The 27,500-nt window shown below is 46.8% G+C and overlaps 1 protein-coding gene across 4 annotated transcripts in view; it reads left to right on the forward strand.

The window, feature by feature from the left end:
* LOC119581130 overlaps positions 1-25,711 on the forward strand; it is a 76,020-nt gene extending 50,309 nt beyond the window's left edge. For 3 of the 4 annotated variants that reach the window (XM_037929476.1, XM_037929474.1, XM_037929475.1), the window contains exons 2-5: positions 4,546-4,678; positions 20,967-21,165; positions 22,205-22,419; positions 22,903-25,711. In XM_037929476.1, the coding sequence (XP_037785404.1) occupies positions 4,546-4,678; positions 20,967-21,165; positions 22,205-22,419; positions 22,903-22,906 (551 nt within the window). In that variant the 3' untranslated portion in view covers positions 22,907-25,711. The remainder of the gene's footprint in view (positions 1-4,545; positions 4,679-20,966; positions 21,166-22,204; positions 22,420-22,902) is intronic. The other variant, XM_037929477.1, reaches the window with a different exon arrangement.
* Positions 25,712-27,500: the final 1,789 nt, after the last annotated feature.

Consider the following 27,500-nt stretch of genomic DNA (forward strand, 5'->3'; position numbering starts at 1 on the left):
GAGACCGTGTACGTGCGTGAGTGCGTTATCGATTCATTATTTCCCTACATTCTGATTGCGGAGGGAGGACTGTGTGGGTGGGGGTGGGGTAAAGAGGGGGAGGGGGTTGTTGATCCAGAAAAAAATGGAATAGACGGCAAGAGAGAGAGAGAAAAAAAAGTGAAGATAAATACCACCACCACTAAAAAAAAAAGACTAACCCACCGTCCCACCCAGCCCGTAACCCAGGCCCACCTCCAAGGATTGAGTGTATTCTGCACGAATATTGCGAGCGACCACCAAAACGGCGTTTGTTGGTGGACGGGTGGTGCTGGCTAGAGAGAGTGATAAGATATGTTGTGGGACAGATGGTTAAGAAAAAAAGAGTGGATAGTGAGAGTATGGGAGGAGGGGAGGGGGGAGGGGAAGGAGGGAGAGGAAAGGAGAGGAGGAGGGGAAAGAGAAGGAGGGGAAGAAGAACGTGGTGGGGAAGGGGGAGGGGGAGGGGTTATCTGCGTGTGATGGATTGGTGGGTGTGTGCGTATATATTTATAGACGTGTGTATATGTGTGTGTGTGTACGTGCGTGCGTGTGTATATGTGTGTTTGTGCGCATGCTTCTCTGTCTGTATGTACGTATTTGTGTTTTCTTTCTTTCCTTCACCATAAAGTTTTCTTCAAATGACAGACAAAAAAAAATGGAGAGAGAGAAAAAAATATATATTCGACGCTGAGCTCCATAAGCAAGTCACTCGGCAGATGTTTGTCAACAGAAAGGCCAAAATAATCGTTTTTTTATGTGAAATAATCATACATAAAAAAAAGAAAAGAAAAAATAAATATATGTAATTATTGTCCCAGAAGAAGATGGAGGGGGGGAGGCGGTAATGGGGATTGTGTATGGGATGGGCGTCCGTAATATTATGCATATTATGTTTTCATTCATGTGGTGGACGCCAGGCGAGTGTGTGTGTGTGTGTTCGTGTGTGTGTGTGTTCGTGTGTGTGTGTGTGTGTGTGTTCGTGCGTGCGTGCGTGCGTGCGTGCGTATCACATCAGCCACCAGAACTGACGAACCACAAAAACCGTTTCGTAATCCCTAGCGGTTCAACGAACGTCAACACAAGATGCGCTGGTATGGTTCGCGACCTCCCCCCCCCTCTCACCCACCCCCTCCCCCTTTCCTCGACCCCTCACGCCCCCCCCCCCACCCCCCTCTTTCATGATCTGTCACACGCTGGCAAGACAATTAAGTCAATTCAGCTTTCTCTCTGATTGTCCGTTAGGTCGCCGTCATGAGGGGTGTCCATGACGACCTCAAAACCTCCTCCCTAGGACCACTCCCTCCCTCCCTCCCTCCCTCCCTATCCACGTCCCTCCCTCCCTCCCCCGATCCATGACAACCTTTCAGCCTCCTCCCTATGCCTACTCCTCCCTCCCTCCCTCCCTCTTTCCCTCCTTCCCTCCCTCCCTCCCTCCCCAATCCCCCCATCCATGCGGGGGGAGGGGGGAGGTCCATGCGTGTCCTGTCAATAAGCGCAGCGGCTTAAACGCAGACCAGCTGGTCTCATCCCCTCTCTATCCCTCCCTTTCCCCTCCCCTCTGCTACCACCCCCCTTCCTTCATCTTTTCCTCTCTCATTCTCTCTCTTTCTCTCTCTTAATCTTTTTCCCATCTCGTTCTCTCTCTCTCTCTCTCTCTCTCTCTCTCTCTCTCTCTCTCTCTCTCTCTCTCTTTTATTTACCCTCTCTTCTCTCTTAATCTTTCCCCTCTCATTTTCTCTCTCTCTCTTAATCTTTCCACTCTCACTCTCTCTTCCTCTTAATCTTTTCCCCCTCTCATTCTCTCTCTCTCTCTCCTTCTTCTTCTTCTTCTTTTTCTTTTTCTTCTTCTTCTTCTTCTTCTTCTTCTTCTTCTTCTTCTTCTTCTTCTGATTCTTTTTCTTCTTCCCTTCCGTTCGCTTTCCACCCCTACACCCCTCCTTCGTCTGCCCATATCCTAATCTGCAGGGGCTTAATCTGCGCCCTCCTCAGCCCACAGCGGATGAAAGCGAAACTGCCATGTCGACCGTGAGGGGAGGGGGGGGGGGCGTGTGTGAATAAAGGAAAGGGGGAGAAGGAGGGAGGGAGAGTTTTTTTTCTTTCTTTTTTAAGGCACGTGACATCATCACCTCTATTTTTTTTCTTCTTCTTCTTCCTGCTCCTTCTCTGTCTCCTTCTCTCTCTCCTCCTTCCCCCTCCTCCTCCTTCCTCTCTCCTCCTCCCTCCTCGTCCTCCTCCTCCATCCTCTCTCCTCCTCCTCGCCTCCCCCTTTCCCATCCCCCTCACCCCCACCCCCTCTCCCATCCTCCTCACCCCCCATCACCCCCTCCCCCCTCCCCCCATCACCCTCCCCCCCCCTCCCCACCAAAAGACCCCAAGGAAAATCCTCCTGGGGTCCATCTCCCCTTTCTTTGTCTCTGCGAATCTCGGGCCGGCCATTTGGTAGCCTTGTTTACTTTTGGAACTGCTGGGGGGGGGCGGGGGGGGGATCTCTCTCGTTCTCTCTGTTCTCTTTTCTGTCTTTCTGTATCTCTTTCTTTCTTTCTTTTGGTCTCTTTTGTATTACTGACTTTCTTTTGATTTTGTCTCTTATTCTGTTGTTCTTTTTCTCTCTTTTCGCTTCTTCCTTTTCTCTCTCTCTCTCTCTCTCTCTCTCTCTCTCTCTCTCTCTCTCTCTCTCTCTCTCTCTCTCTCTCTCTCTCTCTCCTGCTCCTATGTTTCTTATCAATCACTCTATCTATCCACCCTTTTTTCACTTATCTGAAGGGTGAAGAAAGAATGTTGATGGATGAAGGGAATTAAGAGACGACGGAATAAAAGGGAGAGATGAAGAGAGAGAAAAAATAGAGGAAGTAGGGGGTTACAAAAAAAAAAAAAAAAAAAAAAAAAAAAAAAAAAAACGGGTTAATTTGGGAGCGAACGTAAAAAAAAAAAAAAAATAGGCACCAGCTCAGAATACAATCAAGATGGGGGGGGGGGAGTGGAGAGGGGGGGGGATAGGAGAAGGGGAGGATAACGGGGAGGAAGGAGGGATGGAGCAGGATAAAAGGGGGTTTAAGGCGAGTGGGGGGGGGAGGGAGGATAAGCCCCAAGGATAATCTTGTTAGCGCGTCGGGCGTGTCTCGTCGGCAGACAGGGCGCGAGGATTCTTTGTGAGAAATCTAAGCCTGCCTTGCATATATCCTGGGACGCTTCGTGAACTGTGTTGATTATTATCATCATCATTAATATCATTGTCATTGTCATTATCTTCATCATCGTCATTATCTTCATCATCGTCATCGGCGTCATCATCATCATCATCATCAATCATCACCGACATCATCATTATCATGATTATTGTTAATATATATATATATATATATATATATATATATATATATATATATATATATATATATAAGGCCCTGTAAATATGAATATGATTTGATAAATTGATACGCTTTACAAAGATTTACATATGAGCGATTTTTTTTATCTGCTAAAAATAATCTTCGGTTGTATTTCTCTTTATATTTCGTCTAGTCTGAATAATCGACCGTTGTTTCATATGTATATTTGATTATTAACTGCTGTCTCACGTCCTATAATCACCAGCTCAAAAAAATGAAAAATGGAAAAAAGTGTGTAATTAAATCTTCTTGAATTTTTTTCCACAGAGAAACTTTTTTTTTTGGGGGGAGGGGTTAATACTATTAAAACATCTTGCCAATTCATGACATTTTGTATCACACTGTGACTCCATGTGTCATTTATTTTGTAAGGTCATTAATTATGCAGTAGCTCTTAGAAAACCTCTGTTTAATTATGTTTCTTTAGTGTTTAGAAAGTCATACTTTTTTCGGCCTCCTCCTTTCAGTACTTCGCTTTGTCACTAATCTTCTTTCCAAGCCTTCTATCTTCACCATTAACCTCATTTCTCCATTTCTCTCTTCATCTCTTCACCATCACTACCTCACCTTCTCTTCCCTTCCTCATCCTGTTCCCCTCACTAACCTCATTTCAGCTCCTCACTTCAACTTCTCATTTCTCTCTTCATCATCACCATAAGCCTCATTTCCCCTTATACATTTCCCCTCAAGTACCCCTATTTTTTTTACATAATCTCATCACCAACCACCCCTCTCCCCTCCCCTCACTAACCTCATTCCTCTCCTCATTTCAAGTCATTTTTCTCATAATCACAAACCTCATTATCCCCCTACACTTCCCCTCAGTTATCCTCCTTCTCTCCCCTCCCCTCACCCTATCCCCCTCACTAAGCACACGTCTCTCCTCCCCTCACTCTACCCCCCCCCCTCACTAACCTCACGTCTCTTCTCCCCTCACCCTACCCCCACCCCCCTCACTAACCCCACATCTCCCCTCCCCACAAACCCCACACCTCCCCTCCCTTCACCCAACCCACCCACCCCACAAACCCCACACCTCCCCTCCCCACACCCCCCCTCCCTTCACCCAACCCCCCCTCACAAACCCCACATCTCCCCTCCCTTCACTAACCACACGTCTCTCCCCCCATTCCAGCTCGCACGGGTGACATGTCCATGGGGCGCAACCTCAGAGCCGCCCGCTGCCTCGATTTCACGGACAAGGACGACGACGACGGCCTGTACCAGCCTTCAGACTCGGAGTCGGAGCCGCCCGCCAAGAAGAAGGGGTGAGTCGAGGCCCGGGGCGGCGGTGTGGAGTGCTGTTGTTGTTGTAGTTTTTATTATTATTATTATTGTTATTATTATTATTATTATTATTATGCTTATTGTTATTATTATTATTAATATTATTATTATTATGCTTATTGTTATTATTATTATTATCATTATTATTATTATTATTGTTATTATTATTATTATCATTATCATTATTATTATTATTATTATTGTTTTGTTGTTGTTGTTATTGTTATTATCATCATCATCACTATGCTTGTTTTCGCTGTTTTTCTGTTGTCGTTGTTGTATACATAGTGGGAATGGGTAGAAAATAAAAGTAATTTTATTGTGGGAATAATTGTTAAGAAAAACACTTCGGCCATTTTATTAAAATAGATAGTGGAAGAAATTGTAATTAAAGTTATATTCGTTTTGATTTAGTGTAGGAGAATAATATATATGATTTCTAGTGGACGAAATAAACATTTATATGATAAACTCCCTTTCGATTAGCAGGTGGTACTGAAGCCTATACATGTGTGCATCATCATATTACCAAATCGATACCGAATATATCTCTTGATTTTTGATAGTGCTTATCAGCGTTATTTGCACGTGTCCGCGCTGAAAGATGATCTACACGCACGATTGCACACACACACATATTTTCCTTTCCTTGGTATCATATAAATGTTCTCTGTGTCTCTGTATCTCGCTCTCTCACTCTCTCTCTCTCTCTCTCTCTCTCTCTCTCTCTCTCTCTCTCTCTCTCTCTCTCTCGCTCTCTCTCTCTCTCTTTCCCTCTCTCTCTCTCCCTCCTTCCCTCCCTCCCTCCCTCACTCACTCCCTCCCTCCTTCCTTCCCTCCCTCCTTCCCTCCCTCCCTCTTTCCCTCCCTCCTTCCCTCCCTCACTCATACACACACGCGTTCAGTCCCTCCGCGACCGAGTGATGAGTGAAGAACCTCATCTGGTGAAGGTTAAGAGGTGGGCGGAGGTGACGCTCAGGGTATGGGCGTAGGGCGGAGGTGACGTCCAAGGAGTATGGGCTTTGGGGCGACCGTGGGCGTGGGCGCATACGGGAAGCGGAATTTTGGGCGGATGCTGTGTTGTGAGATGGAGATGAAGAGGGGAAGAGGAGGTGGGGGGAGAGAGGGTAGAATGAGGAGGAGGGAGAGGAAGAGGAGGGTGGGGAAGAGGAGGGTGGGGGGTTGGAGGGGAGGGAGGAGGCGGCTAGGAGGAGGAGAAGAAGAAGAAGAAGAAGAAGAAGAAGAAGAAGAAGAAGAAGAAGAAGAAATAGGAAGAGGAGGAGGAGGAGGAGGGGGTGAGGACCAACAGATGGTTAAAAATGCGAGAGAAGCTCAAAGGGAAAAAAAAAGAAATTTGGAATAGAAATGAAAGGAGAGGAAGAAAATGAATAAAAAAAAAAGAAAAGACGGAACGAAACGGAAAGAAACGAGGGAGGATGAACAGAAAAAAAAAAACAAATATACAAATAAACAGAATAACGAACGAATAGTAACCCCGCAGAAGACGGGCGTTTGACGAGGCGGAAGGCGCGGGGATGCCCATGGCCAGTTAATAACAGCGGGCGTATATGGCCAAGAGCGAGCCCAGATAGCGCTTGATTGTAGGGGCGCCGAGGTCTGTGTGGGCGTGAGGGAAGGCGAGGGGGGGCGGGGTGCGGGCGGAGTGGGAGGAAGAGGGGGGGAGGGAGGGAGGAAAGGGTGATGGATGTTCGAGTGGGAAGAAGGAGGAGGGATGGGAGGGCGAAAGGGAGAGAATGGGGAAGAGAGGGGAAAAAGGAAGGAGGGGGGGTGAGGAAAAGAAAGATGAAGAGGGAGGGGGAGAGGATGGGGAAAGGATTAATAGGGGAAGGGGAAGGGGAGATATGAAGGAGAAGAAGTAGGAGAACGAGAACGAGAGAAGGAGGTGGAGGAGGACGAGAAAGAGAAAGGAAGAGAACAAGAGAAATAGAAGGAGGAGGAGGAGAACGAGAACGAGAAAGCGAAAGGAGAACGAGGGAAGAAGAGAGAGGGGAAGAGGGCCTTCGCGAGCCCAGCCAAAGGAGCAAGATGCGCCAACCGCCCCACAGCCGCTCTATATAAGGACCACAATGACCGCAGCTTAATGAGTAATTGGCGCTTCCAGTTTGAACTTTCTAGCAAAAAGTGGCGGGCATTGGGCGGGGGGGAGGGGGGGAGGGAGGTTGCGTGAGGGCGGGCATCGGGCGGGTAAGTTTGGGGTGGGGGGTGGGGGGAAGGGGAAGAGAGGGGGGGAGGTTTGCGCACTTCTTGCTTTCTTGTTTTTTTCTTCCTCTCTTTCTCAACCTCTCTTTTCCTTCTTTCTCTCTATATCACTTTCTCTCCTGATGTCTCTTTTATCTTTCGCTGTCGAGATCGTGCATTTTTTTTTCTTTCGATTTTCCTTTCCGCTTCTCTTATTCCATGTTCATTACATACTTTTTCTTTTCATTCTGACTTCGTTTTCTCTCATTTTCCTTCATTTCCTGTGCATTTCTTATAATCATTTCGTGTTCTCTAAATTTGCCCGACCGCAGTCTCATGACGAAAACCGCCATTTTTTTTTTCCTTTCAACAAAACTAGTCCAGTATAACATTTATCTTTCATTTGTCACACGAAAAACTGTGGTGATATTGTGTGTGCATAGATATACTTACATAATCTACATACATACGTTTATGCATTGGGTCTGTTTGTGACTGTGACTACGTGTACGTGTACTGTATGTGCTTATTCACGTATGTATGTGTGTGCACGCAATCATTATATATGCTAATTTCGCCCTGTATTTATCCTCAGCGTTATTTATTATAGGACTTCGGTCGTGTAGGATTTTCCAATGTCCTGCGGCAAAGACCAAGAAGCGGCAGGTGTGCTGTATGGTGTTTCCGTCCCAGATAGAGAAACAAACAAAGAAAATTGTTTTGATTACTTGCATAACACTTGTTTGTTGGAACTTGTGCGTTAACTCTTAAAAAAAATTGTCATGTCTCTTGTCTCTTTCTTTGTCTTTCCCTCGCTCTCACACTTGGCAACCCGACTGTTCTTATTAAGAATAAACCAGTTTATTGCACATACTGATGATTACTTTGTCTCCTGAAGCAGCTTGTTCGTCTGGGAGAGGAAGAGTGGGAGGGGTAGGAGGGAGAGGAAGAGGAGGGGGAAGGAGGGAGGGGGGAGATGGAGAGGATAGAGAGAAAGGAGAGAAGGAGAGGGTGAGACGGGAGGAGAGAGGGAGAGGCGGGGGAAGGGAGGAGGAGGGGGATGGAAGAGGGAGGGAGGGGGAGAGGCTAGGGGGGAGGAGTGGATGAGGAAAGGAGGACTGGAGAGAGGGTGGAGGGGGTGGAGGAGAAGGGGTGGGGGTGGGGGCATGGAACACCACACCAAAAGTAACTCGTTGTTTACTCATGCATGTGTGCTAATGTTTCTTGTGGGTGGAGAGGACAGGGTGAGAGAGGAAGGGGTGAGGGAGGGAGGGGGGGGGGGGGTCAGGCGCTTAATGCTTTTTAAGAGTCAGCTTTTGACAGTACTCGGTGCTCTTGCTGCTTTTGCTCTCTCTCTCTCTCTCTCTCTCTCTCTCTCTCTCTCTCTTCTCCTCTTCCTTTCCTCTTCTCTCTTCTCCTCTCTCTTCTCTTTCTCTTCTCTCTATCTTTATCTCTCTATCTCTCTCTATCCTCTCCTCTCTCTCTCTCTCTCTCTCTCTCTCTCTCTCTCTCTCTCTCCTCCTCTCTCTCTTCTCTCTCTCTCTCTCTCTCTCTCTCTCTCTCTCTCTCTCTCTCTCTCTCTCTCTCTCTCTCTCTCTCTCTCTCTCTTCATTTCTTATCTAGCTATTTCGTTCCCTCTATTTGCGCATCATGTTTATCTGTTTGAAATCATTTTACAGTACATTTAACCTACTTACAAACACTTTTCTCAGCCCATGTTCTCCATCCAAAGGAAATGGGTGTAAGGATTTGGCCTCAAGGAAGAGAGGAAATATATATTGTTTTCTTCTTCTTCTTCTTCTTCTTCTTCTTCTTCTTCTTCTTCTTCTTTTTTCTTGTTTTTTTTCTTTTTTTTTCTTTTTGACTGACTGACACAATGTCTTTCAAGCTGAAACAGGAGACCGCTCCCTTCCTCTCTTTCTCTCGCTCTTTTTTCGATTTTTAGATCTCCTTTTCTCTCATTTCCTCATTCCCTTTTTTCCTTCTGTATTTCCTTCATGTCTAGTCTGTTCTCCATTTCTCAGTCTTTCTAAAAATACCTTTTTGTTTCCTTCTATTTCTTTCTTTTTGACTCTCTCTCTCTCTCTCTCTCTCTCTCTCTCTCTCTCTCTCTCTCTCTCTCTCTCTCTCTCTCTCTCTCTCTCTCTCTCTCTCTCTCGCCCTCGTCTCTTTCGCCATCCGACCACTGCCTTGTGCTTGACAATTATGCAGTCACACAACCACCATCCGCTCTCCACCCCCCACCCCCCTTTTCCCGCCCCGCTCCTTCACCCATTCCTACATCCTCTCCACGGTCCCTCCTCCTCCTCCTTCTCCCTCCTCCTCCTCCTCCTTCTCCCTCCTCCTCCTCCTCCTCCTTCTCCCTCCTCCTCGTCCTCCTTCTCCTTCTCCCCCCCCTCCTCCTCCTCCTCCTCCTCCTCCTTATCCTCCCTTCCTCCTCCTCCTCCATCTCCCCCTCCTCCTCCCTACCTTCCCCTCCCACTCCCTCCCCACCCGCTTTCAAAGCAGACCCTGGCAATCTTTTTCAATTGTATGGAGGCCCGTTTAACACACTTTTCTCCCAGGGTGTTTTGGCGTGGGAGGCAGCCTCGTGGGTATCTCTGAGTGTAGTTTCGTTGACACGTTAGGCTCTACGCTGTTTTCTTGTCATTTGTTTTATTTACTTGCTGGTTTGTCTGCTGTTGTTTTGTGTTCGTTTTAGGCTGATATTATGTTTCGTTTCATTCGGATGGAGGTTAGTTGTTGTATGTCTGATCTTTCTCCTTCTCCTCCTCCTCTCCTCCTTCTACTCTTCCATCTCCTCCTTCCCCCTTCCTTTCCTCTTTCTTCCTCCTCCCTCCTCCTCCCTCTACCCCTGTGACCCTATCGTAATCAGTGTGACTTTCACTTGTTTTTTTCATTCGCAACCGTCATCATTGTCGCTCTAAATCCTCCTTATATCATCCAATTATTTTTCTCTCTCTCATTTTCTTTTTTCTTCCATCTCCTTCTTTCCCTCGTCATGTCTTCTCGTATTCCTCCATCCTCATTTTTCTTCTACTTCTCTGTCATATTTTCTCGGTTCTCCTCTCCTTCCCTCTCATGGTTTCCCATTTTCTTCTCTCCTCCTCTCTCCTCCTCCTCCTCCTCTCCTTTGATCTCCTTTGTTCTCCCATCGCTCTGTCATCTTCCACACTTTCTTCTTCATTTCCATATCATGTTTATCTTTCTCTTTTTTTCTTCCTTCTTTTTATTGACCCACCCCTCCCACCTCCCACCCCCACCCCTACCCCCACCCCCACCCTCTCCTCACACACACTTCGTCACGTCTTCTATGAGTGGCACCGCGGCCCTCCGCTGGGTCGTTGGCCCCCGCGGTGCCAGCTCTATCTGGCCGGACCCGTTTTGGCACTCTGGGGTGGCGGAGGGAGCGACAGACACAGACAGATAGACAGACAGAAAAACGGGTAAGCAGGCAGGCAGGTAGACAGGCATACAGGCGACCAGACAGACAGGCAGGCGGATGGACGGACGGATAGAACCAAAACGCTGGTAGACAGACATATGCTTACAATTTCTTCTGTGTTTATCCCAATCATAAATATTGATTCAACTCGTCGGGTATTTAAGTGCAGATCAGACACCATTTGTAGCGAAGACACAATACTTTTATAAACAACCTAGTGACCTCAAGAGTCCTGTGTGCTAGTAACCGAACCGAAACCACGGGGCTTCGAAACAAACAAGTTTCGCTTTTTCCACTCGGCCGATCCCTCAAAGGCAAGCTTTAATAATCCGAACAGCTCCCGTAACCGACTATTACGCCATAAATTTGCATTACCGACAACAAAGGCAGCGTAGGTCGTGCTCGCCGGCCGCGAGACGGAGCGAGCGACCGGAGCGAACAGGCCTTTTCGCGGGGGGGGAGGGAGGGGGTGTTACAGGCCGTCTTTGACCTCGCCGCCTGTCGCTGTTGTTTTGTTTATGCTTCGGCTCCTTTGTTGTTTAAATGCTGTGCACTGATTGAGTCTTGCTCGCCGTTGGCAGCTGGGGCTTCTGTCCGTGCCTGCGTCTCTGCTTCTCTGTGTGCATGAACATATCACACTATTCAATGTATTCAGTATATTTGCATGTATATGTGTATATGTTTATTTATATATGTGTGTGTGTGTGTGTGTGATATAATATATATATATATATATATATATATATATATATATATATATATATATATATATATATATATATATTAGAAATCCTTTAAAGCCGAACCTTGGGCCAAGCGATGAAGCTGTGCATCGCCGCCGCATTGCGGATGAGCGGGAAGTGATGTGAAAAATCCGCCGCCGCAGATGCGGAGGGCTGGGCGGCGCTCTCATGCATGCCGTCTGCGGCGGGCAGCGTGGCATGCACTGGCCACTTGGTATGAGCGCCCACAGGCCGGCCATTGGAGCTGCTTCGTGAGAACGACGCCGAAGGAGGGGCAATGACTCCTGCTGGGGTTTTGGTGCTCGCTCTCCCAGGGCCCTGCCCGCGCGGGTTTGCGGGCTCTCTTCTTCTTCCTCCTCCTCCTCCTCCTCCTCCTCCTCCTCCTCCTCCTCCTCCACCTCCTCCCCTCCTCCTCCTCCTCCTCCTCCTCCTCCTCCTCCTCCTCCAACCCCTCGTTCCGCTGAAGGCATAGGCATCGAGGCACCGCAGCTCCTACGCATTTCGTCGGTTGTGTTGTGTGCACGTCCGTTGCCCGGTGGTCGTGGGCACGGGGTCGTCGCAGTCGTCTTCGTAGGTAGAGAAACAGCAGCAGCATCGACGTAGCTGCAAATGGTGGTGGAAGATGGCGCTGCTGGAGGATTACGTAGTCGCTGGTGAAGAGAGTCGTCGGTTGTGGCGACGAGGGCGCTGCGTGGGCCTCCTTCTCCTCCGCCTCCGCCTCCTCCTCGCCGTCGTCCATTGACGGACCTCGCGTGGGCGAGCCTAGTCCCCCTTAGTCGCCCCTACTCGGCCCTTACTCGCACATACTCGTCGCTTACTCACCCCTTCTCGTCGTTTACTCGTCCCTACTCGTCGTTTACTCGCCCCAACTCGTCTCTTACTCTTCCCTTACTCGCCCCTACTCGCTCCTTTCCTCTCCTCGGCCGTTTTCTCGCCGTTCCCGAACTTGTTACCCGCGACCAGGGGAAAGAACCGAGGATGAGCTCGGGCAAGTCAAAGGAGGAGCACCCCTCCTCCCCCCTCCCCCTTAAAAAAAAAGGCGAAGAAGAAAAAGAGAATGAAGATAACGAAGAAAGTAAACGATAACGAAATACCAACAATACGAAAGCAAGAAATGGCGGCGAACATCCGTGAGTGGGCAACATCGGGAGGGAATTGTATGGGGCTGAGGGATTCTCTCTCGGCCCAGCGCCGCGGCTTGAATGGCTTGGCTCGACTCGGCTTGGCTCGGCTTGGCTCGACTCGGCTTGGCTTGGCTCGGCTTGGCTCGACTCGGCTTGGCTTGGAGGTCTTGGTCTGTTCGGGACGGCTGCGGTCCTCTGCCTCGCTCTTGGTCTCTCTCTCTCTCTCTCTCTCTCTCTCTCTCTCTCTCTCTTCTCTCTCTCTCTCTCTCTCATCCTCTTTCTACCCTCCTCCCTCCCTCCCTTGCTCTATCTCTCTCTCTCTCTCTCTCTCTCATCCTCTTTCTACCCTCCTCCCTCACTCCCTTGCTCTATCTCTCAATCAATATATCTCCGTCTCCTTCCTTCCCTCCCTCCCTCTCTTCCTCCTTCGAAGAAACTCTCGATATAGCGCGCAGATAGCACAGAGAGGAGGGAGAGGGGGAGGGGAAGGGAGGGGGAGGGGCATAGGACCCACCACCACACCTGTACAACAAGTGCCGAGTGCATTAACAGGTGGACGTCCCGCAAATACCGCTGGCGAGCGTCTTACGACAAGAGTTTTATTAGCGGTCAGTAAAGGCAACACTTCGATTTCTTAGCCTCGGGCAAGGGCGACTGTGCTCCTCTCCTACCTTCCTTCCCTCTCCCCCTCCCTCCCTCCCTCCCTCTGGCCTCTCTCCCTCCCTCCCTCTGGCCTCTCTCCCTCCCTCCCTCTGGCCTACCTCCCTCGATCCTCCTTCATCCTCCCATCCAGCTATGCCCCTCTACGCTGTTCTCTTCCCTTCCCCCGCTCCCCGTCCACCCTCCCCCGTCATCCTCTCCTCTTCTCTCTCTCTTTTCTCTCTTTCTCTCTTTCTCTCTTTCTCTCTCTCTCTTCTCTCCTCCCCCCTTCCTCTCCTTCTCTCTCTTCCTCTCTCTCTCTCTCTTCTCTCTCTCTCTCTCTCTCTCTCCCCTCCTCTCTCAATCTCTCTATTTTTCTATCATTTTTTTCTTCTTCTGTCTCCTACTCCCCTCCTTCATCCTACTCCCCCTCCTCCTCCCCTCCCCCCCTCTTTCTCCTGCCTCCTCCTACTCTACCGCCTATAGTGCCCTCCCCCTCCCCCCTCCCCCCTCCCCCCCTCGCACGAACGTCACCCTACCACCTCGCTCAACCAGTTCTGTTGTTGTTGTTGTTTTTTCTTTTCTTTTTTCTTTTCCTTTTTTTATTTACTTTTTTTTCTGTCCTGTTGAGATCGTTTGATTTTATTTATGGAACCTCTCGGACTCGGCATGGCAAACGTGATATATTTTGGATAAAGAGATAGGAGAGAAAGAGAGAGAGAGAGAGAGAGAGAGAGAGAGAGAGAGAGAGAGAGAGAGAGAGAGAGAGAGAGAGGAGAGAGAGAGAGAGAGAAGAGAGAGAGAGAGAGAGAGAGAAAGAAAATATGTTTAGCTCTGCTTAAACGACGGGTTTCGGATCGCTTAATGTATGGAAGGAAGACGAGTATATGGCAAGCTCGCCTCCCCTTATCCTCCCCCTCCCCCCCTTCCTCCTCCTATTCCTCCTCCCTTCCTCCTCCTCCTCCCTTCCTCCTCCTCCTCCCTTCCTCCTCCTCCTCCTCCTCCCTTCCTCCTCCTCCTCCTCCTCCTCCCCTCCTCCACCACCCCCTCCTCTCCCTTAGCCAGCGGGTGGCAGCCTCGGAGGGTGTTACTGGTCTCCCTCTCGAGACGAGGCTTGGCTCCGTCGCCATGCTTCTGGCTCTTCCTCTCATATCTTCTCTCAAGTCTTCTCATCTCCTCGCCTTTTCCTCCTCTCCTTCTCCATCCTCCTCTCCTGTACCCCCATTACACCCTTCTACCTAGCCGAGGGGTGGGAAATGAGAGATGAGGGGGGGGATGGGGGGGGGGATTAATCTGGTCTCATCTCCAGTTTTTTTATTCCTTTTATTGTTTATCTGTGTATGGATGTGTTGGCTCCGTCGCGCATTGATATTGGTTCATTATTTAAAATAGGTGGACTTTGTGAGCAGGTTGACAAATTAAGTGGTATGCTCATCAATATTGATAAAAGTTCTATTGCGGGGTGAATCTAAGGCGCATTTTTCCGTCGTCTGGTTTAATCTCTGTCTTAAGGAAGGTTTAATGCCGGTATTTGTGTGTTGATGTATATTTCGATTCGGAAAATATACTGCGGAAAAAGTGCGTATGTGTTGCAAATTAATTATTCACATGTATAGGAAATTTTTTTAAAAATTGGTTGCAAGAATCAACAATTGATCAGTATTTAAAGTTTGCTGTTTAATTATCGAGTTTAAATGCCAGATCTGATTGGTTGAACTTAAAGGGGTAAAGTGTTTAAAGTTTGTGAAGGAAGCAATTAAACAAACTTTACATTTCCCACGCTCTCCTATGGTAGTTTTACGAAAGAGAGAGAGGAGAAGGAGAGAGAGAGAGGAGAGAGAGAGAGAGAAGAGAGAGAGAGAGAGAGAGAGAGAGAGAGAGAGAAAGAGAAACACAGGGATTTCGAGGAATGGAGAGACAGACAGACAGACAGACAGAGACACAAGCAAACCGTAGTTCCACGTGCAAAATTAAGTGTTTTAAAGAGAGACTAAAAGACCGAAATCAATGAGACGGTTTTCGGTGCCACGTGTCAGTTTGGGGTGGGGGTGGGGGGTATGATTAAGGGGTTGGGGGATTAAGGGGGGGGGAGGTTGGGACCAGGTGCAACACTTAGTCTCCTTTGCAAGTGCAACATTTCCCCTCAATTGTGCATTGATCCAAAGTATGAAGTATGGTTTATGACATGTCGACATCGAATGGGAAATTCTTTATCTGATTTTGAGGGATCGATGGTAAAAGGAGATATATAGTATATCTGTCTATGTATCTGTTATTTCTCTCTCTCTCTCTCTCTCTCTCTCTCTCTCTCTCTCTCTCTCTCTCTCTCTCTCTCTCTCTCTCCCCCCTTTCCCCTCTCTCCTCTCCTCTCTCTCTCTCTCTTTCTCTCTCTCTGTTTGTGTGTGTGTGTGTGTGTGTGTGTGTGTGTGACGGAAAGATAGAGAGATAGAGAGAGAGAGAGAGAGAGAGAGAGAGAGAGATGGGGGGGGGAGAAGAGAAAGAATGACAAGAGATCTCTTATGGAATAATGGAATTAAGCAACCGTAACCAGTTTAGTGCAGTTCATCTCTCTCTCTCACTCACTCACTCACTCACTCTCTTTTTCCCTCCCTCCCTCCCTCTCTCCCTCCCTCACTCTCTCACTCACTCTCTCTCTCTCTCTCTTCTCTCCTCTCTCTCTCTCTCTCCATTCTCTCTCTCTCTCTCTCTCCTCTCTCTCTCTCTCTCTCTCCGCCTTCCCTCCCTCCCTCCTCTCCCTCCCTCCCTCACCCATTCCCCTCTCCTGCTCCCCCTTCCCCTCCCTCCTTCCCTCCATGCCTGGTTTCTGTCTCATTTTTTAATAACAATAATAAACGCAACTGTTTTATATCAGTCAAGAAACTTGTCTCATTAAGCCCTCACGAAGAGATTACTGTATCGTCCTCATTGTCTCGGTCTCGTTGCAGTATGTTGCACTGCATCGTCACTTGAGTTGCATTCGGTCACTATAGGCATCATTCTATTACGTATATCGCGGTTTAAATTGCATCGCTCTCCCTCTCCCTCTCGCTTCCTTCCACCCCATCTCTCTGTCTCCTTTATCCTTCTCTCTTTCCTCTTTCTTCTATTCTTTTCCCTCTCCCTCTCGCTTCCTTCCACCCCATCTCTCTGTCTCCTTTATCCGTCTCTCCTTCCTCTTTCTTCTATTCCTCTCTTCTTCGTGCACTTCTGGTCTTTCTGTCATTCTTTCTTGCCCTCTGGTTTTCCGTCCCCCCTTCCATCCCCTGAGTTTTCGTCTTTTCCTCCTTTCTTCCCCTTTCTTTCACTTTCCTTCCATTTTTCTTGGCTTCCTCTTTCTACCCACTCGGGCATTCCCATATTTCCTCTCTTTCTCTCTCTATTCCTCTCGCATCCCCTTTTTCTCCCGCTCATTTTCCATCTCCCCTCCTTCTCTCTTCATCCCTCTTCTGTTTTTCCTCTTTCTCTCTCCTTCCTTTCTTTCCCTTTCCCCCCCATCCTACTTTTCTTCCCTCCTTCCCCCCATCTCTCTCTCTCTTTCTCTTTCTCCCTCTCCTTCTGACTCTTCTTCCTTTCTTTCCCTTTCCCTTTTCTACTTTTCTTCCTTCCTTCCCCCACCCCCTTCTCTCTCCTTCCGTCTTTCTCTTTCCTCTCTGTTCATCGTGCTCCGGAGCCACTCCATTACTCTGGCCGACGCGGAGTGGGCGGGAGTGGGGATGGGGGTGAGGTCAGGGCGAGGAGTGGGCGGGAATGTGGATGGGGGGGGTGTCAGGGCGAGGAGTGGGCGGGAGTGGGGAGGGAAGGAGGAGGGAGGTCAGGGCGAGGAGTAGACGAAATCGGAGTAGGGTTGGGGAAGTCAGGAAGAGGAGTGGGCGGGAGTGGGGTGGGGGGATAGGGCGAGGAGTGGGGAGGGGGGAGGTTAGGGCCGGGGTGGGAGGAAGAGGATAAGATTAGAGGGAAGAGAAGAGGAGGTGGCACTTGGGAGGATTATGACAGACGTGGAGTGAGGGATAATCGGTAGTGCGAGAAAAGGAGGCAGAAGGACTGTCGAGAGAGCCATATATATATATATATATATATATATATATATATATATATATATATATATATATATATATATATATTTGTGTGTGTGTGTGTGTGTGTGTGTGTGTGTGTGTGTGTGTGTGTGTGTGTGTGTGTGTGTGTGTGTGTGTGTGTGTGTGGTGTGTATGTTGTATGTATGGTTGTATGTATGTGTTTATGTATTGCATGCATGTATATGTGTGTGTAGTATGTATGTGGGTGCGTGCGCACGCGTTTGTATGTTTCGTTATATTTGGTAGCAAGAATAACCTCGAAAACGAAACCAAACCAAACGAAACAAACAAAAAGGAATTTTTAAGATCTATATAAGCAAGATGGAGCATCTCCACGAGAGATCAGCCTCATCACAGCTGTTCCTAATGGAAGCCTGAGAGCATAGAATGGCAGGGGAGGGGAGGGGGAGGGGGAGGGTTTTAGAGCTTTTAAGGGGATGGGCGGGGGAGGGGGGGGGCTGTTCTTTAAAGCACGTGCGCCTTGTCGGCCAAGATGTCTTTAGTAGCCTCGACGTTTAGTGTTATTTCTTCATGGTAATAGACGTGCACACAAACGCGCGCGCACACACACACAGACACTCAGACACATAAGTACACACACACTTAAACACACACACACACACACACACACACACACACACACCACACACACACACACACACACACACACACTAACAAACAAACAAACACAAACACACACACACACGAGAGAGAGAGAGAGAGAGAGAGAGAGAGAGAGAGAGAGAGAGAGAGAGAGAGAGAGAGAGAGAGAGAGAGAGAGAGAGAGAGAGGACGACCGTCGAGGCAAATCAAGAAAGAGGCCATTTGTGGCGCTGCAACCCACCATAACAAGGTTTTCGCCAGAACCTTTTTCGCTCACTCTGCCACAGCGAATAACAGATGAGTCCAAAGTTCTAGGTGACTGGAAAGGTCTAGAAGTAGCAAGGCAGGTGAGTGACCCTTGGCCGAATAACCACACCCTTTTGAGACGTCTGGAGTTACCCTTTAGGTGTGGTTGGGTGAAGGTGGCTCTGTCTGTGTGTGAGAGAGAGAGAAAGAGAGAGAGAGACAGACAGACAGTGAGACAGAGAGGGACAGACACACACACACACACACACACACACACACACACACACACACACACACACACACACACACACACACACACACACACACAGAGAGAGAGAGAGAGAGAGAGAGAGAGAGAGAGAGAGAGAGAGAGAGAGAGAGAGAGAGAGAGAGAGAGAGAGAGAGAGAGAAGAGAAGAGAAGAGAGAGAAGAGAGAGAGGAGAAACAGAGACAGACAGAGACAGAGAGACAGATACAAAGAGAAAAAGACAGAGACAGGCAGAGAGTCAGACAGAAAAAGAGAGAGAGGGAGAGAGAGAGACAGAGACAGAGACAGAGACAAATAGAGAGAAACGGGCAGTAAGAGAGAGAGAGAGAGAGAGAGAGAGAGAGAGAGAGAGAGAGAGAGAGAGAGAGAGAGAGAGAGAGAGAGAGAGAGAGAGAGAGAGAGATTGAAGCGTACCCAGAACATGGCTGTGAGGCGATAGGGTGTCTGAGTAGGGGGTTAGTGAGAGCACAGCCGGGATAAATATCGTAGGTTGCTGACCCGCCTGAGCCACACCCACCCACCGCCCGCCCGTGCTAACACGCCCTCGCCTGGCCGCCCATGTGTGTTTTATGCTCCAATACCCAACCCGCAGACATTACGAACCCACCCACCCACCCACTTGTCTGTGACCACCCACCTGTCTGCGTGAACTGTACCTTCAGGCGCGATACCCACATACCCACTATCCCCACCATGCCCGCCCACCTGCTACGGTACCCACCCCCCAGCGACCTGCCGCCCATGCCCCACCTCCTGCGCTCCCCTGACCCCGCCCACTGGCCTGTCTAGACGCGGGTACTGTGCAGTTTCCCGAAGAGGAGATGGTAGAAGTGCGAAAAATGAGAGTGAGGATAAAGGGAGAGAAAGTGAAAGGGAGAAATGGAAGGAGAAGGGAGAGATGGAGAGGGAGAGATGGAGAGGGAGAGAGAAAGAGAGAGAGAGAGAGAGAGAGAGAGAGAGAGAGAGATGAAAAGCAGAAGAAAAAGAGGAAGGAATGGAGAGAATGATAGGTAAATAGAAAGCGAGAGAGAGGAAGGCGTAAATATAGATTAGAGGGACTAGGAGTTTGTGTTTGATTACAGGAGTCCGTATTATGTGTTTGCGTATTAAATGCAGACCTCCATTATTGTGAAGGAGCATTTATCGCTACTCTACGGGACGGAGCCGCCATGTTTCAACAATGAAGTAATTGGTTGTCACGAAACCGTAAATTAAGTAGTGCATGATAGATGATAAATGATAAAACGTTAAAAAAAAAGAAAGAAAAAAATCCTCCCCACCCGTAACCCCCCCCCCCCTTGGCTTCCCGAAAACCCATCTAGAGTGATTATCTTTTCGGTGATAATTGTGGAGGAAGGGTGACTTGCATTAGGGTGAGGGGAAGGGGGGAATGGGGGGGGGGGGAAAGAGGGGGAGACCCATTTCCACCCTCCCCCCCTTTTCAAAAACCTTTGTGTTTGTCCACAGTCGATCCAGTCGATGAAAAGATTCGATCATTCGCCCTCGTTCTTGTTTCCCCTCTTCACTCACCCTTTCTCTGTTCTCCCCTCTCCCTCCTTCCTTTCCCTCCCTTTCCTCTTCGCCCCCCCCCCCCTCCTCCTCTTCAGTCACGCGCTCCTTTTCTGTTCTCCAGTTATCTTTTTCCTCCTCTCTCCATCTCTCCCCTCTTCATCCCCCCCCCTTCCCTTCGTTCTCCACCCCTCTCCGCCTCCTCTCCCTCCACGCCGTCCCTCCACCAGCTCTCCTCCTGTCACTCCCTCTCCTTTCCTCTCCCTTCCATCGCCTCCCCTCTCCTCCCCGTCCGCCCCCTCATCTCTGCGTTTTCCCCTCCTCGCCTCTACTCACCTCCCCTCCTTTCCCCCTTCCTTGCTCCTACTCTCTCCCCCCTCCTCGCCCCTACCCTCGCCCTCCTCGCCCCTTCCCTCTCCCCCTTCCTTGCCCCTTCCCTCTCCCCCTTCCTTGCCCCTACCCACTTCCCCTCCTCGCCCCTACCTTCTCCCCTTCCCTCTCCCCCTCCCTACCCCTACCTTCTCCCCTTCCCTCCCCCCTCCCTGCCCCTACCCTCGCCCCCTCCTCGCCCTCTCCGCCGCTCGTCTGTCGCGGCAACGGAAGTGCTGGCTGGAACAATAGCCTCTTATCGGCTCGGCTGATAGTTCACAGGAAGAGAGTCCAGTCCTGTTTTTCTTTCTTTCTTTCTTTCTTTCTTTCTTTTTGGAGAGGGGGGGGGTAAGGGGGGAGTGGGAAGTGGGGGGTGGTAGGGGATGGGGGGGTTGGGAAGTGCCAAGTCCCTATTCCCTAAGGGGAGGATAGGGTCCCTATTCCCTAAGGGGAGGATAGGGGAGGGGTGGGCGACGGAGGGATTGGATGGGGGTGGGGGCCAGGACAATTTTTTTTTTCCGTCTTGCATTCTTGCGTTCCTTTGTTTTTGAAACGTTTTGGACAACCGATGATGATTTCCTGTTTGAATAAATTGATGTGTTTTCATAATGGGAGGGAATGAAGTCATCGTTATTTTCCCCTGCTTTAATTTTTTTTTTATGTTCTGCTTTTTATTGATAAGATCAGGGGGGTTTTATTATTTTATTGTTGTTATCGTCGTTATTCATGAGCAGCATCACTATTATCGTTATATTTTATAGGAAACTTACTTAGCCTATCATAGATATACACGCACACTCACACTCACTCTCTCTCTCTCTCTCTCTCTCTCTCTCTCTCTCTCTCTCTCTCTCTCTCTCTCTCTCTCTCTCTCTCTCTCTCTCTCTCTCTCTCTCACCGTCAAAACACCCAAGTAACTCCCAAAAACCACGAGCGTGTCACCCTAATCCCTCATTCTCCCTTTGTTTCCATTCTCCCTTTCCCTCGCCATTTCTCCCTCGGCCTCCTGATTCTCCCCTCGGTCTGACCTCCCCCCCTCCCCCCCCAGAGACGACGAGGAGGAGCCCGCGGCCAACAGCGGAGCGAGCGTGAAGGCGCGGCTGATCAAGCGCGGCCGCATCACCGCCACGGCCGGGGGCGTGCCGCAGAGGGCGTCCGTGTCGGTCAAGAGGCCCCTGGACCTCGTGCTGCCGTGCCAGGAGATCCAGTATCTCGACATATCCTACCAGAAAGTCGGGACGGTCACGGTGAGACGAGCCGCTTTTTGCGTTCTGTGGACGCTGTCCTTTGCTTCGGAATGCTGCCGCTCGCACTGTGTGTGTTTATATATATATATATATATATATATATATATATATATATATATATATATATATATATATATATATATATATATATATATATATATAATGTTATATTCCATAATGTATATATATATGACATATATATAATACATGCATGTGTGTGTGGTGTCTATGTGTGTGTGTGTTATGATATATTTGTTTTTATATATATATATATATATATAATATATATATTATATATATATATAATATATATATATATATATATATATATATATGCATATTACATATTCATGTATAATTATGAAAGTTGCATGATCATCCTGTTGCTTCTAAGCGTCTGTTGTTAATTGTTTGTTATGATTATTTTGCGAAACATTGAAAAAATAAACACAAGTGCTTGATTCTAGCATGTTTCATTATGATTTAATTGTTATTGCAATTTTTTTATGACGCCTTTGATTAATTTAATTCAATGCCTGATGAATAAGCAAAGAGTTTGATATTATTTGTCATGTGTTAATCTTATGAAAAATGCATTTGTTTGCCTTGACATAATTTCTTGGCACGTTATCAATACTAATGCTAAGTGCTGAAGGTCCCCCCCCCTCCCCCTTTCCCCACAAACCCTGACCTTATGATCGATAATTTTGATACACGAATAAATGCAGCATGACGCCTAGCATGTCCGAAAAAAAAAAATGCTTGCCCCCCCCCCCCTCATGTACCGCAGCATCCCAACAAAAGGTACTTCCTGCATTATTTTCACGAAGGACAAAAAGACTAAATGAAAAAGAAAACTTATTGGCAACTCCAGCCCACAGTACCTCCCCACCCCCCACCCCCCACTCAAAATAAAGGCTACCCCCGCCCCCCCCCCTACCACCTTCCCCCTGTATCCCCCCCCACCCCTCCCCATCCCTGCTCTATCTATGCCCGAACAACTTCTTGGAATAATCACACCTCGCGCCTTACCCCGCAGCATATCCTCCCACAGGTGCAGTTCAGCCCTATCCCCCGCAAGAAGATCGCCTACCACCCGGTCCTGCACAACTCCATCCACTACTGCGACGTCCCCTACTGCGGCACGGGCGAGAGGCCGGTCAAGCGGAAGCCCCTGCAGCGATCCCACTCCATCGCCGTCGCCGACCTGAGGGAGAGAGTGGACTGCGAGTGGACCTCTTCGTATAAGCTCAGGTGAGGGAGTGGGAGAGGGAGGGAGAAGGAGGGGGGGGGGGGCGAGGGAGAAGGAGGGGGGCGAGGGAGAAGGAGGGAGAGAGAGGGAGGAGAAAACATTAATAAATGAATTTTTAAAACTCATGTATGACAAGCGTCGCAAGCACAAGACGCGGCTTACTTAGACTTTCATCAGAACGCTTCGAGTTTCGAGTAAAACCCCACCAGATCAGTTTACATTTCATAGTCACATTATCTCCTCCCAATCATTGTCTTTGTTTAGGCGAGAAGCAACACCAATGCGTGGCTTTTCTCAGAAGTTTGTGGTTCGCCGAGGAACTACCTTCCCACACATTTGCCAACCACGAACTGATCAACTTACCAGCTTATCAAAGGAACCCGTCTTACTCGCTGGCATGAGGGAGGGGGCGGGGGGGACGAACTCACGAACGAAACCACGAATTAACTCACTAACGCCGTGATTTTCCTTTCCTTTTGTTGCAGGTGAAGGGGAAGGTGACGACGTGGAGGCCAAGAGAGGAAAAGGAGGAGGAGGAGGAGGAGGAGGAGGCAGAAGAAGAAGAAGAAGAGGAGGAGGAGAAAGGAGAGGAGGAGGAGCAGGAGGAGGAGGAGGAGGACACCGGGGCACCAGGAGGAGGACGAGTCGCTCCCCCCCCTGAATGCCCATCCGTTCTGCCGTGATGGAGGGAGCTTCGGGTCAGCGGGTCGGGACGAACAGAAGGAGAAGAAGGAAGAAGAGGACGATGATGATGATGAGGAAGAGGAAGAGGAGATGGAGGAGCTCGAGCATGGAGTTCCAGACCAGCTTCTACTCACGGGACAGTGGAGGCTGCGTGATCTGGAACCGCTGTGGGACAAAAAGCAACGTTACATGGACCAAACGTTTCCACGCGTGTGGGAGGGCATGCGTTGTGGATGATTATACAAAAAAAACGTTTAATTCTTTTTAGTTGATTATGATTGTGTGAGAAAGCTTTGAAAAGTGTTGAGTTGACCCTTTCCCAGGAGGAGCTGACCCAGAAGTAATCCGGACACTTCGTGGAAAAAAAAAGAGTGATTGAACTGCATTCGGACAGCTGACATTGGATGTATCATGTGTTTGGTGCTTAAAATATAAAAGAATATTAGTGAGAAATATAAACAAACAGTTATTACGATTGAAAGAAGGAAAAAAATGAAAAAAAATACAAAACAAAAAAGTGTGCTTTTATTGGGACGCAGTTAACCTGAAGTGAGGAAAAATAGAAAAGGATTTTTTTAAAATCTCTTAGTGGCCACACTTCAGCTATCATTTGCATCAGCAGCGTGATTTTATATAGACATTTGCACGCTTTTTTTAATAGTTTCACAAATATCCAAGGACCAAGTGAGGTAGAGAGAAACCCAAGAATATTGACGTAGTTTTTTATATGTATAACAAATCGAGTGATTTCACAGTGCTATAAGTAGGTTTTATATTGAATGAATGTCTGTATGTTCATGCGTTGTGTGTAAACAATATTGTGTGCTGCAAAGTTGTATAATTTTTGAATAATCATCTATTCAAGTTATTCACGTTTTCCTCTTCTGTTGTTTTTTGTTTGTTTGTTTTATCACTCGTTTTCCCACTTCCTGTTCTTTCTTTTTTGTTAGTTTCCCCCCCCCCCCTTTTTTAGTTATATCCTTCCTTCATTATTTTCCAATCTTCTGTTTTATTTTTTTCCTGTGCATGATGGTGGCATACAGTAACTATAGTTTGATGGTTGTTTGTGCAGACTGTAGTGAGAGACTTTGAGTGCTTATAAGAGAATGCTAAAGAATAATAAGTGTATTTGTTGTTTATGCACTTTTATCAACATTGCATTATCCGTAATATTATTTTTTTGTGGAAGTAACTGACAAGTCTTTTTTTCCGTTTATTATATAGTATTTATATACCATTTGTAAAAATAAAGCTATGCGTGGTTCTCATTGAATGAAAAAAACACACAAAAAAGTGTAAACCTGACTAATCACACAAGAAATGTAAACAGTTTTTATATTATTTTTGGTTTTGAATAGACTGGAGACATTGGAATCGACAAAAAAAACGTAGACCATTCTAAGAATATGTATATACAAAGAATGACAGACTCCAGCACTGACCGAAAGAGAGAAGAAGAAGAAAAAGGAGGAGGAGGAGAAGGAAGAGAAAGGAAAAGAGAACAGAAGACAAATAATGCTTTAGTAGTGACAAGGGGACGAAGGACAGTACAGGGAAGGTTCTTGCTGGAGGCATTCTTAAAAAGCATAATAGATACAGCCGAAAGGAAGACAGAAATAGAGAGAGAGAAAAAAAAAGAGGCATAGCTTGGAGAATGTCTGGCATGTGTCGTAAAGAAAGGGACGTTGGCAACCTTCTTCTGTTTCTGCGCCCCATTTCGATGCAGCATTTTCTTGGCTCCAGGTCATCGGCGTGTGGGAGAGGAGAGGAATTTTTTTTTAAGGTATATGGGGGGGGAAAATGTGGGCAATGGAAGGAAGTAAATTTTTAAAAAGGTGGATTTTTTTTATCTCCACATTGGCGAGGTTGGGAATTGAGTAAAAATTTGATGATGATAACATGGAATGGCTTGGATATTCGAGGTTGATTGACAGTTGGTGGAGACGCTGATGGCCTAGCGTCACTAAAGTGTTTGTTATATTTTATTTTATTCTGACGAGAAATGGACGCGATGTGGAGTGGAGCCTATATTTTTCCTGCTTTATATGCTCTCGGCACGGTGGAACCTGGGAAATCCTGTTAACAAAAGGCAAACATAGACGAGCGATTTATTCCCAATGAACACACACCGTGGTCTCTAAAAGAATTACATTGTCAACTTTCCATAGAGATCTTCCAAAAAAAAAGGGAGCGTGGGAAAAGATAAACCAGTATATATCACTTATTGCCACCTCCCCCTACCCCCCTTGCAACACCTGACAACCGAACAGGAATTCTAAGGGTCCACCCACGTATTTTCATCACAGTACATAAATGTTCCACACCAAAGTTCACACATTTTTATATAATATAGTTTATGTATATTTTCTTTGAACCAGTGATTTTTCTCTTCTCCCATTTTTTATAGACATGTACACCTCAGGAATTTATAAGTAAGTGGACAGCATTGCCCTTCAGTGTACCATTGTTTTCAAACTTGCATCATTTCAAATTGGTTGCCACCCAAGCAGGTTGGCAGCCCGGCAGGAGGGGAAGGGGGGCGATCACCCCTCCCCCCCCTCCGCCACAAGTCAGTGATCTAGTTTTATAATTAAATGTATATGAAACCAGTGGCTGTGTTTTATTTGATTTGCCTCCTTCGCGTCTGTGTGATTTGAGGAAGAGAGAAAGAGGGAATTCTGAAGTACAGTTTATATCATTTGTCTTCTTGATGAGTGGACGAGAGATAATCAAAGATAAATGCTTTGAAAGGAAGGAGAGAAAAAGCTTCACGACGAACTTGATCACAATTATTACCGCATCACATTTGCAGAAATATGATTCCAAGGTCGAAGAGAATTAGCAAATAATACCCAGAGTAATTAGCAAATAACAGGTAGAAAAAATTATCAGCAAATAACAGGTAGAAGGAGTAATTAGCAAATGACACTTCCAGGAAATGCCGAAAACAACCTGATTTATCCTATTGTTCTACATTTACATAAACAATTACTGACAAATTGTTAAAAATGGACCTTGGAACGACCTTGAACACATACGGAGTGTAAATTACATCTTTTATATATCACTTTTTATATCCATATTTATAAAGGTGGTTTTTTACACCTGGCTTGCATTTAAAAAAAATTGTCTGTTTTTATATGATAAGATAATCTTTACTCTTCCTACTTTGGAAGATAAATGATAATGGTGGTGATTAAGAGCATGATTATGATGATTAACAATGGAAAGGAATAATAGCGAAAACAGCAAAGGTAATAATGAAATATTAATGCAAAAAATCAATGACTATGATGCCGATAATGATGATAAATGGAAATGATATTACTAACGAACAATGATCATAATAACAACAACAATGATTGATAAATGTTTACTGCACAATCTTATGAAACAGCAATAGCAAATGAAATATAGTTCATAATGTTTAATAATGTAATATTTAATATAATAATATTTAATATATATAATATATAATTATATGATATTTAATATATAATAATAATATATATATATATATAATATATAATAATAATATATATAATATATAATACTATAATACTTAATATATAATAATATTTAATAATGTAAGCAATGAATAGATAAAGAGAAACAAGAAACAAACAGAAGAGAGACAAAAGGTTTCCCTCACAAACACGCTCGCAAACACGAAAAACCATCTGCAGGCGTGACGCAATGCAATTGAGCCAATAACACTGCAACACTGAAGAGTAAAGAAGGATGGCTGGTGACACCTGCCCGAGACAGGTGCAAGGAGACGTGGGCGGAGCCTGGAGTCCCACAGCTGCTTCGTGTGATCAACCTTTCCTTTGCAAATGTCTATCTGGGAACACCTGCGGCCCAGAGAGATGTGTGTATTGATACCCATAATTAACAAAACAAAGGAAAAGTTCTTTTTTGAGTTTCGTTACACATGTGTTTGTGTAGGCGTTAGGGATGTGTCACTGCTATTCGCTGTAGCTAAAGAGAGATTATATTTGAAGTGTAAAGATATAATGAGCCCATAGGAGAGATACAGAACGTCATTCGAGATCTACATCTTTGGCCGTGATAAGATAAACATGATGGATGTCAGTGTATCATACATTTGTTGTGTTGAGACCCACTGCGTGTGTATAGATGTATAATATATATACATATATAGAGCTCATATATATATATATATATGTATATATATATATATATATATATATATATATATATATATATATATATTTTATATTATTATTTATTTATTTATTACACACACACACACCACACACACACCACACACACACACACACACACACACACACACACACACACACACACACACACACACACACACACACACACACACACACACACACACACACACACACACACACACACACACACC

Source organism: Penaeus monodon, chromosome 14 (assembly GCF_015228065.2).
Source record: "Penaeus monodon isolate SGIC_2016 chromosome 14, NSTDA_Pmon_1, whole genome shotgun sequence".
NCBI lineage: Eukaryota > Metazoa > Arthropoda > Malacostraca > Decapoda > Penaeidae > Penaeus > Penaeus monodon.